This window comes from Sorex araneus, chromosome 5 (assembly GCF_027595985.1).
Source record: "Sorex araneus isolate mSorAra2 chromosome 5, mSorAra2.pri, whole genome shotgun sequence".
NCBI classification, from domain to species: domain Eukaryota; kingdom Metazoa; phylum Chordata; class Mammalia; order Eulipotyphla; family Soricidae; genus Sorex; species Sorex araneus.
In genome coordinates this window covers 98998602-99018489 of record NC_073306.1, presented here as the reverse complement: position 1 = coordinate 99018489, position 19888 = coordinate 98998602, and the positions used below count along the sequence as shown (strand labels likewise).

Genomic DNA, 19888 nt, shown 5'->3' with positions numbered 1-19888 from the left:
AATATAGACAAGTATGTAAAATAAGCAAAGATAATTTAAGGCACTGAGTAAAAAAAGAAAGAAGAGGATGTTAGTTTTACCGATGATTTCAGATCACTTGAGTTGGGAAGTCATTCCTAATATGATATGAAAAGGAACCATTCAGTCTGTGTGAAGCCTCAGGCTGGACTTATATGGCAGGACCATAGCTATTTGAGGACTTAAAGAGCCTCAGAAAAAGAATGAAAGAAATTCAAGTAAAACTGAGCTTGTGAAGGAAGAAAGGTTCAAGCTAAAGTTGATGAAGCAAGAGCTAAGGGTGTAGCATGAGATAATGCATGATTTGCATGTAGGAGGCCTGGATATATACCACACATATAGATATACACAGTATGTGTATATTTCACTATTGTATGGTCTAACCAAATGTGTTACCTTGTCAACAATGAATGCAATTTCTAGTTTACAAGAAATACAAAGGAAAAGAAAGAAGCTAAATATAATAACAAGGAAACTCCATGAGGTTGGGCATTTTATGGAATATGAGCATGCTACAACTTAGGGTATGAAAAGGAACTAAGTTACATTAAAATAAATTGAAACTGTATCTTTGTATTTGTGTCCTTAATATCTAGCACAAAGGAAGCACTCAAATGCTTTCTGAGTCAAAGAACGGAATCTGTAGTCCCCTACATTTACTTACACCCAAAAGACTGTACGAAGCACCAAGATACATGGATATGTTTACTCAAATTGCAAAAATTATTATTCACAAGTTTAAACAGGTATGCCTCAAATTAACAATGGTGGATAGGCTTGTTAGGAGATTATATAACGCAACTGAAGTATTTTCTTCTTACAAAACTATCTTTTACTAACAATCCGATGATACAAAAAAATTCTTGATATCGGGGTTGGCAAGACAGTATAGTTGTACACAGCCAACTCGGGTTCAACCCCAGCACCCCATATGATCCCCTAAGCTCTACCAGGAGTGATCCCTGATCACAGAGCCAGTAGTAAGCCCTGAGAACCACTGGGTGTGGCCCAACCTTCCCTTCCCTTCCCAACAAAATATTGCTAGCTATCATCCATATGGATCACACAGATTTCCAAAATCTTTTAGTACACACCATCACCTGAAAGCTGAAATAAGTTGCAAAGAATGTTTTTGTCAAAAAAGATCTGATCTTGGGGCTGGAGAGACAGCATAGCAGGTAGTGATTTGCCTGTGTGCAGCTGACCCTGGTTCAATCCCCGGCACCACATGTTCCCATGAGCACGGTCAGGAGTGGTTACTGAGTGCAGAGCCAGGACTAACTCCTAACCAATGCTGGGTGTGGCCCCCAAACAAAAACAAAAGATTTGACCAAGCATTTTTATTATTTTACAAAGGACTTGAATTTCAACATTTTATCCAATTTGGAGGAATTTAAAAAATTAAGGGTTTGAAGTAATCCTCTAGTCTAAGTTGAAGTATGTATTCAGCATTAAATTAAAAAGTGACTATGTTTTTTTCTCCACATAGGTATGTATTCAGTAATGGTAAACAGCTAGGGAACTCTGACTCACAGGAAGGTTTTTTAAAGTCCTCTTGTGATTTAGATACAGGTGAAAGATATGTTGACTATTTCATAAAACAAACACTCAAGCTCTTAAACAATCCTTACATAACCTTCAATTATTGATGCAAGGAAAGCTTAACAAAAATATAAAAAAACAACAACACGAACCTTTTGATTTCTTCACATCAGGTTCAGGCTCAGATTCTCGAATGAATTGGCCTAAATCACTGACTCTTCCAAAGGTCATCTTCCTAAAAATACGCATAGAAAGAAAGTTATTTTAGTGCATTTCACCTGAAACTAGGAACACAACTTTTAGTTATCTTATGTTACTCAAGATTATTTTATACAGAAAGTAAAATATTTGACTCAATGTAATTTCATTTAAAATCTTCAACATATTTATGAAGCTGCTTAGTTAATAGGTAATTCACAATTCTAAAATTCACATAGAAAAAGCAGAAGACTTGCCAAAATAATTTTGTAAAAGAGACAAAAAGTTAGGACTTGTAGCAATAAAAATAAATAATAAAACTATAGTAATTAAATGTAATAATCATATGCTATTGCAAAAATTTGTATGGCAATCCCAGAACTCCCGAATGTCAAAGTATCTGGAGCAAAAAAGAAGATGGAAGTGTCACATTCCTCAAACTCCCATTGAGTGCTTGGAGCTCTCTCTTGGTGGGGCTAGGGAACCATATGGGACACAGGGGATTGAACCAGGGTCAGCTAAGGCAAGTGCCTGACCTGCATATTATCTCTTTGACCCCATCTTCTACTGGTGTTTCTGAGCTACACTCTGAAGTCTCAGGACGTACTCCTGGCTCTGCACTTCTGGTGGTTCTCAGGGAACCATCCAGGCTCTGGACCGAAACCAGACTGGCTATAAGGCATGAGCCCTACACACCATACTCTCTCTCCAACCCCAACATTCTCAACTTTAGTCAAGATATAGTAGTCAAAACCATATGCCTAATAAAAGCAGACACTCAAGCCAATGGAATAGAACTTGGAACTTAAAAACAAACTTCCAGGTATATGGATATTAATTTATGACATAGGAGCCAAGAGTATTAAATGAAGAAAGTTCTCTTGAACAAACGGAATTGAAAAAACTAAATAGTCAAATGCTGAAGAAACTGAATCCCTATCTTATACCATGAACAAAATTTAACTCAAAATGGATCAAAGATTTAAATGTTAGGCCCTAATCCATAAAGCACAGTTAAAAAGACAGACAACCCCCTCTGTGACACTGGTTTCACGGGTATCTGCAGCCATTCCATTCTTGTGGCAAAAAAAAAAAAAACGAAACAAAACAAAACCCCAAAAAACCCAGTAAGATTACATCAAACTAATAAGCCTCTGTTCTACTTACTACCACTATAAGGGGGGGGAAGGGAAAGTATTTGTACACTGTACATCTGACAAAAGAGCTAGTATTTAAAATTCTCAAGGAACTCATGAAACAAAACCGGAAAACCACAAAGGTTCATCCATAGAGGCCCTGGCGATTGCCAAAGCAACACAGGTCTGAGCAGTCCTGTGTCCTCAAACTCAGTGGCGCAGAAATGCCAGCTGTCTGGGAGAATAGCTGGTGGTGTCCCCTGGCTGCCTGAGCACTGACCAGAAGCCTGCCCTGCCCCCTCACGCAAGAAATGGGAATAGGCAAGGGGCTGAACCAAGGACATACAGATGCCAACTGGAAAATGAAACTGTGTGAAAAAAGGTTCATCACTAGTAATCAGAGAAACACAAGTCAAAATGATGAGGTATCATCTCATACCTATGAGAATGGCCTAGATTAAACAACAACAACTCAGAAAGAGAGTGCTGGTGGAATTGTGGAGAAAAAAAGAACTCTGAGAAAGAGCAATAACATAGCTGGCATGTGGCTGATCTGGGTTTGATAGCTGGCACCCCACATGGTCCTCAAGCAATGTCGGGAGCGATCCCTGAGCACTGCTGGGTGTGGCCCCCAAAACAAAAACAAGAACCCAAAAAAACACTCTTTCCTGTTGGTGGGAATGTAGGTTGGTTCACCCTCTGTAAAAACAGTATGGAGATTTCTCAAGTTACAAATAAACTTACCACTTGATCTGGTAATCCCAATTCTAGATATTGACCCAAATATCACAAAACACTGCTGCGAGGCTGGAGAGATAAAACAGAGGGCAGGGTGGCCTTGCACTTGCCTGGCACACGGGCGACCAGGTTATTCCCAGCACACTGAACAGTCCCAGGGCCCAGAGCCAGGAGTAAGCCCTAAGCATGGCCAGGTGCAGCCAAAAAAGCTGGGGTGGGGTGGGGTGGAGAAGCCATACACCCAAACACTACTTTAAGAAGATATTTTTGGGGCTGGAGCGATAGTACAGTGGGTAGTGCATTTGCCTTGCACGCAGCCTACCAGGGTTCAATCTCTAGCATCCCATGCACTGCCCCAAGCACTACCAGGAGTAATTCCTGAATGTAGAACAAGGAGTCACCCCTGAGCATGACTGGGTGTGACCCAAAAAGCAAAAATAAACAGATAAATAAAATCTGTGAAAAAAAAAAAGATACTTGTATACCCACTTATCTTAGTTACTAGAAATAAGTTCTGGAAACACTACCAGGGTCCAAGGACAGATGTGTGAATGAAGGAAAGAAATCATAGTATCTATACACCATGAATAATATTCAGCTATTAGAAAAGGACAAAATTTTGTCATTTTCAACAACATGGATGGAACCAGAGTGAGTCATGCTAAGTGAAATAAGTCTAAAAGAGTAAGACAAATACTGCATGATCTCACATGTGGGATAAAAAAAATAAAGGACTGGAATAGACAATATCCAGTTAAAACAAACCCTTAGGTGACAAGAGAACTGAAAGACACCGGGCAGCAGGAAGAGTGCCAGAGTCTACGAGCTGGGTGGAAGGACACGGGCAGTTTGGTGGGGATCCGGTCAGTAACGAAACACATGCAAAGTATATTCACATTCTTATTAACCAATGATGGAATACTAAAACTAGTTGAACAATTATAAATTATAGTGCTAAAAGAACACATGTAAAGATATTATTAACATAGTGACAGAAAATTCTAACAAGTCAATACAGAATTGCACAACCCAAGAAATCGAAAATTGAAAAGCAACTAATAAGTCACTGAAGAAAACACGATCAACCAAACATTTCAAACATTCCATATTACCAATAATCCAAGATTGGTAGAAAAAAATCAACACTATCACTAATGAACTAATGATAAGGCAAATAAGTAGCACTATAGTCCCGTTGTTCATTGATTCGCTCGAGTGGGCACCAGTAATGTCTCCATTGTGAGACTTATTACTGTTTTTGGAATACCGAATACACCATGGGTAGCTTGCCAGGCTCTGCTGTGCGGGCGGGATACTCTCGGTAGCTTGCTGGGCTCTCCAAGAGGGGCGGAGGAGTCGAACCTGGGTCGGCTACGTGCAAGGCAAACACCCTACCTGCTGTGCTATCGCTCCAGTCCAAGGTAAATGAGTACGGTTTATTAAAATTTTTAAATTGTTTCTCCATGTAAATCCTCCAGTCTGATATAAGATGCCTGCCTGGGAGGAGGATGGGGCTCTGGGACAGCTGGGAGCGAAGGGGACACTTGTGAGGGGGTGCCGAGAGGCCGTAAGATGCAGGAAACCTTGTCATTAACAGTACTGTAAACCATGGTGCCTAAGGTTTAAAAAAGGTTTTATTTTAGTGATAAGAATTAAAAAATTTTTTTTTTAATCGAATCACCATGATAGAGCATTACGAAATAGTTCATGATTGTGTTTCAGTCATACAATGTTCCACCACCCATCCCTCCACTGTTGTACTCTTCCAGCAACAGTGTCCCTAGGTTCCTTCCCACCCCTTCAAGCCCCTCCCCGCCTCTCTCTCTCTCTCTCTCTCTCTCTCTCTCTCTCTCTCTCTCTCTCTCTCTCTCTCTCTCTCTCATTTTAGGCATTATGGTTTGTGATTCAGATGGTGAATGGTTATCACCTATATCCCTTTACCTGCTTTCAACAACACTCAGGTCCTGGCTCTATGCTGGGGACACTGGTGGCAGGGCTCAGGAAACCACACAGAAGCTAGGGGTTGAACAGGTGGCCCCTTTCCCACTGTCCTCTCTCTCTGGCGCCTCTAGTCTATGAATTTAATGTTTTATAAGCAAATTAATGAATCTATGGTTAAAAATTCAAATTTTATTATGCCTACGTATTATTTTATTTCAAGCAAGGTGTACCTTATGTTAAGATATTCTTTCTATAATAGTATTTCATATAAGATATTCAGGTACCAAAATGTGTTTGCCTTGAGAAAAATTTTACAAAGTTACCACGCACAAAAAAAGAATGTCACCTATCTTTTAAAAATATTTAATCTGAATAGACTTACACTTCTAAAAACATTTTTACATATACACAAATATTAAAAACATATGTGATTATGAGGGCGGCAGGGGAAGGTGGTTGGGGCCACTCCCAGCCATGCTAATGCTGGCTCTGTGCCCAGGAGTCACTCTTGGTGGGTCTCAGGGGACCATTCGACATGTCTGAGATGGACCCAAGGACAGCAGCAAGGCAGGTTCAAACAGTTGTATGATTACTCCAGCCTCAAATGACAGGTATTTTAAAGAAAACTTCTGAATAAAAAACCCAATCATTCCTTAAGAATAAATCTCACTTTGTGGGACATTAACTTATTTAGATTTATTATCCACCACTTACTAAAATAAAGATTGCTAAACATGCCGGCATGGCTACGATTGTCTTTCAAAGACAAAATGGTCAAATGATAACTTTTTACTTGCTTCAAATCATTTTCCAGCTCCTTGATTTTACAAATATTATTTGCAAATGTTATTTTTAGATAATGTAGAAATCTTACTTCTGAACTGAGGCTGAGGCGGTGAGGTAAGGAAGCCTTTACACTGACTTATGTATTAAATCTTGAGGGAGTTAAGTGATTTACTATATGTGGTAAAGTTTACCACATATCCTATGTGTCATTGCTTTTTGTTAGTTCCATCTTTTACATACTACTGCTTTTTTTGTTAGAAGACAAATAACCATGCTAATTGTTAAATAAAAAAGATGATTATACCATTTCCAACTGTTATTTAAGCAATCTTTAATAAATGATGGTGACGTTGCTTTATAGTATATTATTATTATTATTATTATTATTATTCTGGTTTTGGGGCCATCCCTGGTCTTGCTCACTTACTCCTAGCTCTGCTCAGAGGTCACTCCTGATGGAGCTTGGGGGGCGGTATGGGGTACCAGGGATCAAATTCAAATCACCTAAAAGCAAGGCAAGCATTCTAGCTGCTGTACTCTGGCCCAAGGCTGGAGCAATAGCACAGCGGTTGGGCGTTCGCCTTTCATGCGGCCACCTGAGTTCGATTTTTCTGCCCCTCTCGGAGAGCCCGGCAAGCTACCGAGAGTATCGAGCCCGCATGGCAGAGCCTGTGCGTATTGGATATGCCAAAAACAGTTAACAATAAGTCTCTCAATGAGAGAAGTTACTGGTGCCCGCTCGAACAAATCGATGAGCAACGGGATGACAGTGATAGTACTCGGGCCCAGGCCTTGTTTTGTTTTGTGTTTTATTTTTAACAAAGTCCAAGTTTTATTGACGGGAAAATATTAACTCTAAGGAGAATGTGGGATTCTTCAGAGATAAAGACCAAAAACTAAAGAAAATCTGTATCTAAATAAGGACATGAGGGGGCTGGAGAGAGGGTATGGGGCATGCCTTGCCTGTGGCTGATCTGGTCGGATCCCTGAGCACAGACAGCAGTAAATCCTTAGCACTGCTGGGTGCTAAGGACTCCTTCCAGCCTCCTCTTCTCCCCAAGTAAGGACACGAGCCAGAGCTAAAAAGCTAGAAAGAAGGTAAAGGAACAAACATGATAACCTCTCAGAGTTGCAGACCATAGCGCTCAGAAGGGAGAGGGAGAGAGTGAGGAGAGAGAGAAGGAAAGTGCCTGCTATAGTCAGGCTGGGGGTGGCTGGAGGGAAACTGGGGTCACTGGTGGGAGAGATGGGTGCTGGGTCATTGTATGACTGAAACCTGATCATGAACAGCTGTGTAACTATATCTGACGGTGACTCAATTAAAAAAATAAAAATTAAAAAAAAAATGACAGCAAGGAGTTAAGGCACTTTCTGTGCATACGGCCAGCTCTACTATGTTGCTGTCACTACCCAGTCACACTACAAGGGGTCTCTCCTAAGCAGAGCAGGAAGTGGTCCAACACAGCATGTCACCCTAACACCGCATGTGTACACCCTCCCCACAGGCACAGACATGAGCAACACACCCACACACCCACCCACACCCACGCATAGACTTGAGCAACCCCAAGGTCACAGTCACTCACACACGCACAGACATGAGCAACACACCCACACACCCACGCACAGACATGAGCAACCCCAAGATCACAGTCACACACACACGCACAGACATGAGCAAACCCAAGGTGAAGGGCTGTAAAAGAAAAATTATACTCCAGAACTGATTACCAGCGACCCCAGAGAATCTTCGTACTTTTATCTTTTTTTTCCCTCTTTTTGGGTCACACCCTGTGATGCTCAGGGGTTACTCCTAGCTCTGCACTCAGACCATATGGGATGCTGGGTATTGAACCTGGGTCAGCTGTGTGCAAGGCAAACACCCTACCCGCTGTGCTATCGCTCCAGCCCTTTATTTTACTTCTTGATTTTAAGACAGAGACCTTGAAATAGCTAACGTTAAGTGTCAAATGAAATGTACAGGAGATAGCTTAAAACACATGTTGTGATATTCATTAATCTCACATGTGGTAGCAGAGTAATGGTATCTGTGGAATGCTACTAGGTATCAAGTAATGGTTATTTTTTGGGGCCATACTGGGTGGTGCTCAGGGGTTACTCCTTTCGGTGCACAGGAACTACTGCCAGGATCAGGGATCAGATGGGATGCTGGGGATCGAAGTCAGGCTGGCAAAGGCAAGTCCCTTCTCACTGTACTATCCCTCCAGTCCCTGAGAAATGTCTTAAATAATTCTCATGGATTATTTTACTTACTATCCTCAACAACCCAAAGAAACAGTGTATTATTCCTATTTTATAGATGAGATAACTGAGACATACAGATTAAAGAGCTTGTCACTAAGCACCTAAACCAAAATTAAAAGTCACAAAAGTCAATCTTGAGCTTTTACTCTTAATCAGGCTTCATGACACAATATAGGAAAAAAAGATGACAGTGTAATAAGAGTAGAAAACAACAAAAACTTGTATTAAGAAATATGAAAAAATTCAATACATCCGTAAACATCCAGCCAGGAGTCAAGTTACCCTGCATATGTCCGCTGGTACAAAGACTCGGGATCCAGACTCGCAGCATCCACAATTATCGCTTCATCAAAATTTTTCAGAATTTTAACACTGGCTTTCTTCATGCTGGACTACAAAAGAAATTGTAAAATTAGTGTTACACTGGGCTGGAGCGCCTGCAGGCAAGCGGACACTGTTATGAGCACCAGAGCGGGCTTGCAGCCCAAACAGCGCAGGGCCCTGCACTGCTGGGAGTGGCTGGGTCTTCCCGAGCTCTGCTTCAGGGACCCTCCAAGCCAGCAGGTATCACTCAGGAACATAAGGTCTGGAACTGACAGACAGGCCCATCATTTCCAAGGGGTGAAACAGAGAATGTTCACTCCAGCTCCAAACACTACCAAGATACTGAACAGTGATGATTCTAATATGTAGTTGCAAAAAAAAGGCATGTTAGAATTGTCATTTCTTAAACAAACAAAGCAATGGGTTGACCTAGAAATTTATAAAATTAAACTACAGAGTCCCATTTATGCAAAATGACACACACTGTAGCATTATCGTTCCGTTGTTCATCAATTTGCTCGAGCAGGCACCAGTAATGTCTCCATTGTGAGACTTGTTACTGTTTTTGGCATATCGAATACGCCATGGGTACCTTTCGAGGCTCTGCCGTGCAGGAGGATACTCTCAGCTTGCCGGGCAATCCGAGAGGGACGGAGGAATCGAATCCGGGTCGGCCGCATGCAAGGCAAACACCCTACCCGCTGTGCTATCGCTCCAGTCCATTAAGATTATGGTTTATATCATGCTAAGTGAAATGAGTCAGAAAGAGAGGGACAGACATAGAAGGACTGCACTCATTTGTGGAGTATAGAATAACATCACATGAGGTTGACACCCAAGAATAGTAGATAGCAAGGGCCAGGAAGATTGCCCCATAGCTAGAAGCCTGCTTCATGAGCAGAGGGGAGACAGCAGATGGAATAGAGAAGGGATCACAAAGAAAATGATGGCTGGAAGAATCAGTCAGGATGGGAGAGGTGTGCCGAAAGCAGATAATGGACCAAACGTTATGACCTCTCAGTGTCTATATTGCAAGCCATAATGCCCAAAAGTAGAGAGAGAGTATGGGGAATATTGTCTGCGATGGAGGCAGGGGGTGGATGGGAAAGGGGGGTATATTCGAGACATTGGTGGGGGGGAATGTGCACTGGTGGACGGATGGGTGTTTGATCATTGTGAGATTATAACCCAAACATGAAAGCTTGTAACTATCTCAGTGATTCAATAAAATTAAAAAAAAATAAAAGATTATGGTTTATAAATTTAACATTAACTACTAGGTTCATGTTGTACATTTAAATTTTATTTTTGAAGCTATGTAGTAGACCCAGGTATTTGTCCTCAGTAACAATAATTTAATCAATTTCATATAAGCTCTAATGACATAAATATTTTTAATAAACAAAAAGAAATTTTAAAAAAGTGGATCAAGGAGTTGTTTAAAATCAGTATAATGCAGATAACAAAGCTTTGTTTAAAGCAATGAAAGATAGCCTAATTAAATGGAATGACATCACATGTTCACAAACAGGAAAACATACTATTATTAAGAAGGCAACTCCAAGCCCCAGTCCCTGCAATCAATGTGGTCTAGATCAAAATGGAAAAGTTAAGCCGAAAATTCCTATGAAACTACAAGAGAATCACTAGTCAAAAGAATCTTGCAGGGAGGACTACAGAGAACCTATATACTTGCCTGTATACTTAGTACAAAAACCATGGTACCCAAAAAAGCAATCCTGGAAAACTTGGTCCTGAATTATTCGAATCCTACCAGAGGCACAATAGTAATTTTGGGGTGTCAGAAAGTGTGAAGTGCATCAACCTCTGATGCACTCGACCTGCGGGTCCATTTGGTTTGATCCCCAGCAATCTACAGGGTCCCCCAAGCCTGCCAGGAGTGACCTGAGCACAGAGCTAGGAGTAAGACCTGATCACGTCTTGGGGATGCCCCCAAACTAAAAAAGACTGTGATGCTCCTCAAATTTATCTATGAGGTAAACATATGAGTTGACTCTATAGAAAGTGAACAGCTAGATCGATCTTACTGTTTTGGGAGTCATGCTCATTGATGTCTGAATACTGCTTCTGGTTTTTATGTGGACCATGAATCAAATCCAGAGTTCCAGTGTGCAAAGTACTCCCATACTTTAATCTATTTCTCCAGCCCCCACAAGCTGATTTAAATATATAAGGAGGACTATAGAAGGAAAGTACAGACGGTAAGGAGCTTGCTTTATATGTGGCTGACCCATGTTCCATCCTTGGTACCCCATATGGTCCCTGGAGTCTGCCAGGAGTGATCCCTGAATGCAGAGCCAGTAGTAAGCTCTGTGGCCCACCTCCATCCCAGGTAATATAAATTAGTAAAACTTAGATAGAAACTCAAGGGGCCTTGAAGGGTCCAAAAAATCTTCAAAATGAACTAAATTAGAAGACTTTAACTTTCTGACTTAAAGATTATAGAATAACAATAATCAAGCCAGAGTTCAACAGAGTTATCATTTGACCATCAACTCTACTGAGCATAAATACACACACACAAAAAAACACATTTACACAAAACCTTGTACAGTAGCATAATGTTATAAATTATAGCAATAAAATTTTTAAAAAGCAGAAATAAATCAAATGTGCATCAATTAATGCATAAATAAAAATGTCTACACCATGGAATATTATTATATCATTTTAGGAATAATATGTTATTCCTAAAAAGGAATAAAATTCTAATGCATGTTAAATGTGCGAGAACCTTAAAAACCTTATGGTAAGTGAGAAGCTGAAACCATGGATGGCTTAATGGTTTTGTTTATGTATTCATTCGTTAACTCATTTTTTTTCCCCCTTTTTGGGTCAGTGCTAGAGCGATAACACAGTGGGTAGGGCATTTGCCTTGCACGTGGCTGACCTGGGTTTGATTCCTCCACCACTCTCGGAAAGCCCGGCAAGCTACCAAGAGTATCTCTCCCGCACGGTAGAGCCTGGCAAGCTACCCGTGGTGTATTTGATAAGCCAAAAACAGTAACAACAAGTCTCACAACGGAGACGTTACTGGTGCCCGCTCGAGCAAATTGATGAGCAACGGGATGACAGTGATACAGTGATACTTTTTGGGTCACACCCGGCAATGCACAGGAGTTCCTCCTGGCTCTGCACTCAGGAATTACTCCTGGCAGTGCTCGGGGACCATATGGGATGCTGGGAAATGAACCTGGTTGGCCTTGTGCAAGGCAAACTCCCTATCAGCTCCAGCCCCTGTTAGCTCATTTTTGGTTTTAGAGTAACACTTAACTGAGCTGATGGAACACTCCAGCTCTGTGCTTGGGGGTCACTCCTGGTGGTGCCAGAGAACAAATCTGGAGTCCATGCATGAACTCAGTCCACTGAACTAACTCTTCAGTCCCATAGAGTTCTATTTAAACAAAACACCCCAAATAGAAAAACAGAACCTGCAAGCAGATGAGAAGAATCAAAGATTTAGATGGTGACAGTTAAAAATATGTAAGAATTCTTTTAGGCCAGGAAAAAAGCTGTAAAACTGACGTAGATGATGGCTAAGTAACTCTGTAAATATACTATAAACAGCCAACTATAAGCTGAGGGGATAACTGATGGCTTACAACGCCTGACTTGAAAGTGGAAGGCAAAGTGTGAATCCTTGGTCTGTGACATACATGTGCTGAGCATGATCCCTGGAGCTCTGTGACCTGAATCCAGCAGCGCTGATGTCTGTGACCCTGGTGCAAGGGCTCCTGGTTGTAACACAACCAGATATGGGCAAACACCAGAGCTAAGAGGTGCAGCCCTTGATACTCAGCACCACAACTGAAAAAAGATGAGCCAGGGGTCAACAATGTAGCTCAATGGCAAAGCATTAGCCTTGTACGTGTGAGACCTGAGATTTGATCCCAGGCATTGCAAAACAAAACAGAAGACATGCAAGCACCATGACCAAGAATCATGGCATTTCGGCATGTACTACAACCAGAATATGCATAAGCACCATAATTAAAGGAGTGCAACCCCAGGCAAGCATCTGTGCATGCAATGTGACTTAACAAAGTGCAACTCCAATGAGCATGACAGCCATGTGTGTGGCACTACAACATGATGTGTGACCTCTTGGTTGCTGCAACGACAATGAAGGGAAGGGGGGGGAGCCACTGATCAATCGAAACAACAAAAAATAAACACCGAAGAGACAAACTGCACGGCTTACTGAACTATCTCTATTTTTTTTTTTTTTTTTTAGCTTTTTGGGTCACACCTGGAGATGCACAGGGGTTATTCCTGGCTCTACACTCAGGAATTACTCCTGGCGGTGCTCAGGGGACCATATGGGATGCTGGGATTTGAACCCAGGTTGGCCGAGTGCAAGGCAAACGCCCTACCTGCTGTGCTATTGCTCCAGCCCCCACTATCTCTATTTTTAAAAATGAAAAAGTACATGCAGTATACCTTTAGTTATCAAATGACAAGAACAGGGGTCATGTAGCTACTTCAAAAGACTGGTGTACGTGCTCTGAATGCTGGGGCACAGCTGTGATTCCTGATAATGCATGCTCCCCCGAGCACCATGCGGAAACATCCCTGAGCATTATGCCAAAAGTAGCCCTTAAACACTGTGGGTGTGGCCCCCCAAAAATGCAAGTACAGGAATACCAATTTATGCATGAGTGTGTGTGTATGTGTGCATGTGTGTGATGCTGGGGATCAAAACCTGGGCCTCACACTTGCAAAGCAGACATTCCTCCACTGAGCCAGATCCTGGGCCCCTGACCAAGCCATTTACACTCAAGAGTACCAGCAACCCTGACGAGGAGATGACAGGAGAAAGGAACCAGAAGCATGCCCCAGAACAAGAGATGGTAGTACTCTGATTCTTGATTTGAAACTAGTCAAGTCCAGATTTACAAAAATTCTTTAAGCTGTGACCACTTACGATATGTAATTTTTGTCAACCAAAGTATAAAAATGTATTTATGCTGAACATTTAGGCCCTTTGAAATGCTTACATGCAAATAATACATTCTAGCCTATATATAGAAAAATATCAACCATATTCTGCAGGTCATATGCTGTGAAACTTGGTTAGTAGAAAGAGATAACGAGGAGAGTGGGCAGGAGAGACAACAGAGCACGTAAAGGCATTGGTCTCAGGCATCTGTAAAGGCAGGCTGATCCTTCACATCCCTAATGGTCCCCTGAGCACCACCAGGAGTAATTCCTGAGGGCAGAGTCAGGAGTAACTATGAATATTGCTGGGTGTGCCCCCAAAACAAAACAGTAATAAAAAGATACCAAGGAGAATCTTATTGATGGCAGTAAAAAATACTGTCATGTAACAAAGATCACAAATTGATATTTATGATTTTCTAATAATCCCATTTACCACTTTGTTAAAAACAAGAATATAAAGTAAATTGGTGCCTTCTAAGAGGCAGGTTTCTGGGGAAAGGAGAGTGGGAGGGAAACTGGGGACAGTAGTGGAGGGGCGTTCACATTGGTGGTGGGGTTGATGCCGGAACAATGAGTGCCTAAGACTACTGTATTATGAAAAAAATTGTAAATAACGATTTCTAAAAAAAGAGAAAAAAATACTGTCATATAAACTAAGAAAAGGTATCCAACCCCTAGTGTCAAGAAAGCCAAAATGTTATCTGTAAATACTGAAGTGACAAAAAATTATGATGTTCTAGTATTACATTCTTATGGTACAAAACATTACATGGGGAATATAGTTCTGGCCCTCCTATTTCTAAAACTTAAAACAAAAGGACTTTCTGCTAGTATTGGAAGGGCTAATACATCTTTCATCCTGGAGGTAGAGGCAGATTGGTCAGTACCTGAGAAGATGAGCTGTCGGAACCACCAGACTGGACATTATCATGGGGGCCCGCAGGACCATGGGCAGTCATGGACACATTTCCTCCCAGAAACTCATCTCCTCGGACAGAATGAATGAGATCATTCAAGTATTTATAATAAAGGTTGCTGGACAAAAAGCCAGGTAAAAAGACCTGAAAGTACAATCACAAAGTTGAAATAAATACAAACGGAATTATTTTTTTTTTAAATAAAAATTTTATTTTATTAAATCACCGTGTGGAAGATTACAATGCTTTCAGGCTTAGGTCTCAGTTATACAATGCTGAAACAACCATCCCTTCACCAGTGCCCATATACCACCACCAAAAAAAAAAAAAAAAAACCCACACAGTACACCTCCCATCCCGACCCCCCACCCCCTACCTTGTAACTGATAAGTTTCATTTTACTTTCTGTTTACTTTGACAACCGGAACTATTTTAAAACAAAATTTTACCGACAGTTATACCAGTTAGCAAAGCAGTTTTCACTTGTGCTTATTAAACTTTACACTTCATGCAGATACAGATTTTTGTTTGTCTGTAGGCCACAGCCTGCAGTGCTCAGGACTTACTACTGACTCTGTTCAGTGATCACTCCTGCCTGGCTCAGGGGAGCACTGGGGTGCTAGGGATACAATTCGAGCCAGCAGCATGCAAGGCAAGCGCCCTACCCACTGTTCTGTTACTCCAGCCCAAGCAATACAATTTTTAATGACCAACAAACAGTTCAGGGAATGAACATAATTTGAAACTGTATTTTTCTTGTTCTTCGTAACTAATAAGAGCTCTGAGATATAAATGGTTTTCACTTTTGAGCTGATTACCTGGGTTCAATCTCCAGTACCCTGAGCCCTGCCACGAGTAATTCCTGAGTGCAGAGCCAGGAGTAAGCACCACCAGTGTAGCTTAAAAGCAAAACAAAACACCCCAAAATCAAAACACAATTTTTACTTAAAAAAAAAAAAAAAAAAGATTGGGCATGACAGATAGCACAAGAGCAAGGCACTTGCCTTGTACTCAGCCAGCCCCTGCTTGATACCCAGCAACGTGACCCCGAGCATGGTCAGGAGTGAGGCCTGCACATAGAAGCCCTAAGCACAGCAATAATGTGACTCAAGAACAAAATAAAATTATTATTGAAGCTAAATAAGTTTCCATGATGATTATAATAAGCACAGAAATACTCAAAGAGTTAGTGAACAAATTATCCATGTCTTCTCCATTACATAAATGATAAAGTTAAGCATTAATTAACCTAAGTTCTTTAGGTGCATGAATTTAATAAAGAATACTTTTTTTTTCTTTCTTTTTGGGTCACACCGGCGATGCACAGGGCTTACTCCTGGTTCATGCAATCAGGAATTACTCCTGGTGGTGCTCGAGGGACCATATGGGATTCTGGGAATCGAACCTGGGTCGGCCGCATGCAAGGCAAATGCCCTACCTGTAAGGTGCTATTTCTCCAGCCCCAATAAAGAATATTTTTACACTTTGTTTCTCTGCATTTATTTCATTACTATAGAAAGTTTACATTCTCTCTAAGATACAGATCTAGAACTTCTGCTTTAAAACTAGGAAGATTTTAATTATGCAAAAACTAATGCCCCTAGGCAGTAGCGGTCACTCCAGCTTTACAATGATTTATATTTATATGAAACTGAAATGGGCTGGAGCACAGCAGGTAGGGTGTTTGCCTTACACTCGGCTGACCCGGGTTCAATTCCTCCGCCCCTCTCAGAGAGCCTGGCAAGCTACCTGTGGTGTATTCGATATGCCAAAAACAGTAACAAGTCTCACAATGGAGACGTTACTGGTGCCTGCTTGAGCAAATCGATGAGCAACAGGATGACAGTGACAGTGATATATGAACTGAATTCCTAGAATTCAGTTTTTAATGTACGTGTCTATTTCTATACAACACTGTTTACTTATTTTTTCCCACCTGAATATGTATGTATGATATATATAAGCAATATAATTTCTTGGAAAAAAATATAATTTCTTGGGTTTATGCTAGGTGTTCTGTAATTACTGAGAAAATACGCTTAGGTCCATTAGAATAGGCTGTTCACAAATTTTTGTATTTTATCATTTATATTAGTGACGCTTTACGAATTATCATAATACATAAAACTAATGTTTCAATAGATTGTTGAACTTCTTGGATAATTCTTAGGTTAATTTTCCTCAATATTGCTATGAATTACTATCAAAAAGTAATAGTAATATTTTAATAATTTATTTTGTTTTGAGGCCACACCTAACAGTGCTCAGGGATCAAACTGGGGTCGGCTGTATGCAAGGTAAGTGCCCTACTCACTATACTATCACTCTGGTTCCCAATAGGCAATATTTTAAAATGCTACCTACATATAGGCTACTACATTAAAAAGCACTTCATACCATCTTATATCTCTATCCTCAAAACATCAAGGTGAGAGGCTTGAGAGATAGTCCAGTGGGTAGGGCATTTATTTACCTTGCAAGAGGCTGACCTGAGTTTGATCCCTGGCATCCCTTAAGGTGCCCCAAGCACTTCCAGGAATAATTCTGGGTTGTATAGCCAAGACTAACACCTGAGTACAACCAGGTGTGGACCCAAAACAAGACAAACAAAACAGTTTCAAGGAGTCAGGGAGGCACTGTAGGGAAAGGCACTTGCCTTTCAAGTGCCCAACTTTGGTTTGATCTCCAGCACCACATATGGTCCCCTGAACACTGCTAAGAACGATGAGTGAGCACAAGTCAGGAGCAAGCCCTGAGCACTGTAGGTGTAGTACAACACACACACACACACACACACACACACACACACACACACACACACACTTTTAAATACCGAGATAAGAAAAACTGCATTAAAAAAAAATTCTGTAACTGTCTGAGCTTACTTAGCCTATAAAGATTAAGGTTGATATATACCAAGCCAGACTCAAAAAGCCTTTATTCAACCCCATACCTTACCCCTTTCTGTGCCACAGATCAAACCAAAAGCTCGAATCTGCAAGGCTTTACTGCTCTACTGCTAACTAGACTCTTGATCTACAAAGCCTGTAACTATAATCACTACACAGCACTGCTTCAATTTCCAACTGTTCTGCTACACTTTAGTTTCCCCAGTTACATTTACTGGGGTCCACCAAAATGGTTTCTTGTATAGTTGGAGTGATAGAATGGGTAGGATGCTTACCTTGCATGCTGCCATCCCAGGTTCAATCTCCGGCATCCCCTGTGTTCCCTGAGCTCTGCCAGGAATAATTCCTGAGTGCAGAGCTTGGAACAACCCCTGGGCATTGCTAGTATGCCACCACCTCCCCCCCCACACACATAAAAGCTTCTTGTAGTTCACATTTAAGTTCTAAGTTACCTTTTCCATGGTTGTCCAAGCCTGACGTAAAGGAGTTGTGAAACAGTTAGGGAGTGGCCCACCTTCCCTGCAAATGTTGGATTCGATTTCTAACCGAACGACATCATCAAACCCAAGAGGATGTGTGGCTTGGAGGGAGAAGTACCTGTGGTAGAAAGACAGCCAGAGTAAAACCAAGTTCCACAGGAAATGTAACCAATTTTTGGTACTCAGTGGTAGCAGCATGCAGATCTGTAGCGACCTGGCCGATTACAGCTCTACCTGGAGAGTTACTGAGGAAAGCTCTTAATGTCCAATTGCCCTTCCAGTACCCTAGTTCTTACCTGATTTTTGAGGCCAGACAACTGAGGCAAGAAATCAATCACGCATATTCTCCGTTCATGACTTGGTAGAAAGAAAAGGTTAAGAGACTAAGATATGCCCATCTCTGGATATGACCAGAGAGCAGAAAGAATCTCTTTACACAGGATAGATGCACACTGTAATAGCTATGAGGCATATACATTATACATGCAAAATACAAAAAGAGTGTGAAGTAGATAAACTTGATATCTTTGGATAGAATAGACCTTGTTGTTATATGGTGTAGAAAGGAAAATATATTCTACAGTAACTCAAGAGATTTCCAGTTTCATATGATAGAATGTAACTAGTATGATAAGCAATAAAATGAATACTAAAAACATCATTAAAAGCAAAAAAAGAAACCCTTTCTTTTCTAAGCATGTATCTCCTAACTCCTATCTATGACACAAATACATAAAAGCTGACGATGCCCAATAGTGGTAACATACATGTGATGTATAAAAAGAACTATGGCCAATGTAGTATAAACTAATTTGGCATAATGACATTGGGAAAATACCAGTTAAAGATACCAGAAAGAAAGCCGAAGCAATAGTACAGCAGGTAGGGCGTTTACCTAGGTTCAATCCCCGGCATCCCATATGGGCTCCCAAGCACTGCCAGGAGTGATTCCTGAGTGCAGAGCCAGAAGACAACCCTGAACATTGCTGGGTGTGACCCAAAAAGAAAAAAAAAAAAAAAGACCAAAAAACAAACAAACAAACAAAAAACAGGAACTAACTTTAAAATAAAATGGTTCCCAATGGGGAAATGGAACCTAGTGGAAACAAGCTCGGCTCTGTGGCTGCTCGAAAGCCAAGACACCCACTAGCCACTACTCTGCTCCAGCTTAAAACACCCATTTTGTTATCAGCATCTTCTTAACAACAACAAAAAATTAGTCTATCACCTTATAAAGAGTAAATGGTAAATAATCCTCCCTGAAAAGAATTTGTGGGTATATATATATATAAAAAAAATATCGGGGCTGGAGCAATAGCACAGCAGGTAGGGCATTTGCCTTGCACACGGCCGACCTGGGTTCTATTCCCAGCATCCCATATGGTCCACTGAGCATTGCCAGGAGTGATTCCTGAGTGCAAAGCCAGGAGTAAAAAACCCCTGAGCATCGCCAGGTGTGACCCCCCCCCCCAAAAAAAAAGCAAAAGCAAAAGCAAGAATTTGTGAGTATTTGTGGGTATCCCTAACCAAATATAAAACTTTGCCATTTCAGTGCTCATAGAACAATTAATCTTGCTTTGGGGCCACACCAGCAGTGCTCAGGGATCACTCCCCTGGTGGTGCTTGGGAACCATAGGGGGTACTGGGGATCAAACCTGGCTCAGCTGCATACA

At 41.2% G+C, this 19888-nt stretch overlaps 1 protein-coding gene across 1 annotated transcript in view; it reads right to left on the bottom strand.

Moving 5' to 3' along the window:
* The window catches only part of AKAP10 (A-kinase anchoring protein 10), a 73537-nt gene that overhangs the window by 12861 nt on the left and 40788 nt on the right, over positions 1–19888 (bottom strand). Inside the window, exons 9-12 of the mRNA XM_055137968.1 lie at positions 18189–18333; positions 14798–14971; positions 8907–9016; positions 1713–1795 (exon numbers count right to left, since the gene is read on the bottom strand). Coding sequence (XP_054993943.1) covers positions 1713–1795; positions 8907–9016; positions 14798–14971; positions 18189–18333 — 512 coding nt within the window. The remainder of the gene's footprint in view (positions 1–1712; positions 1796–8906; positions 9017–14797; positions 14972–18188; positions 18334–19888) is intronic.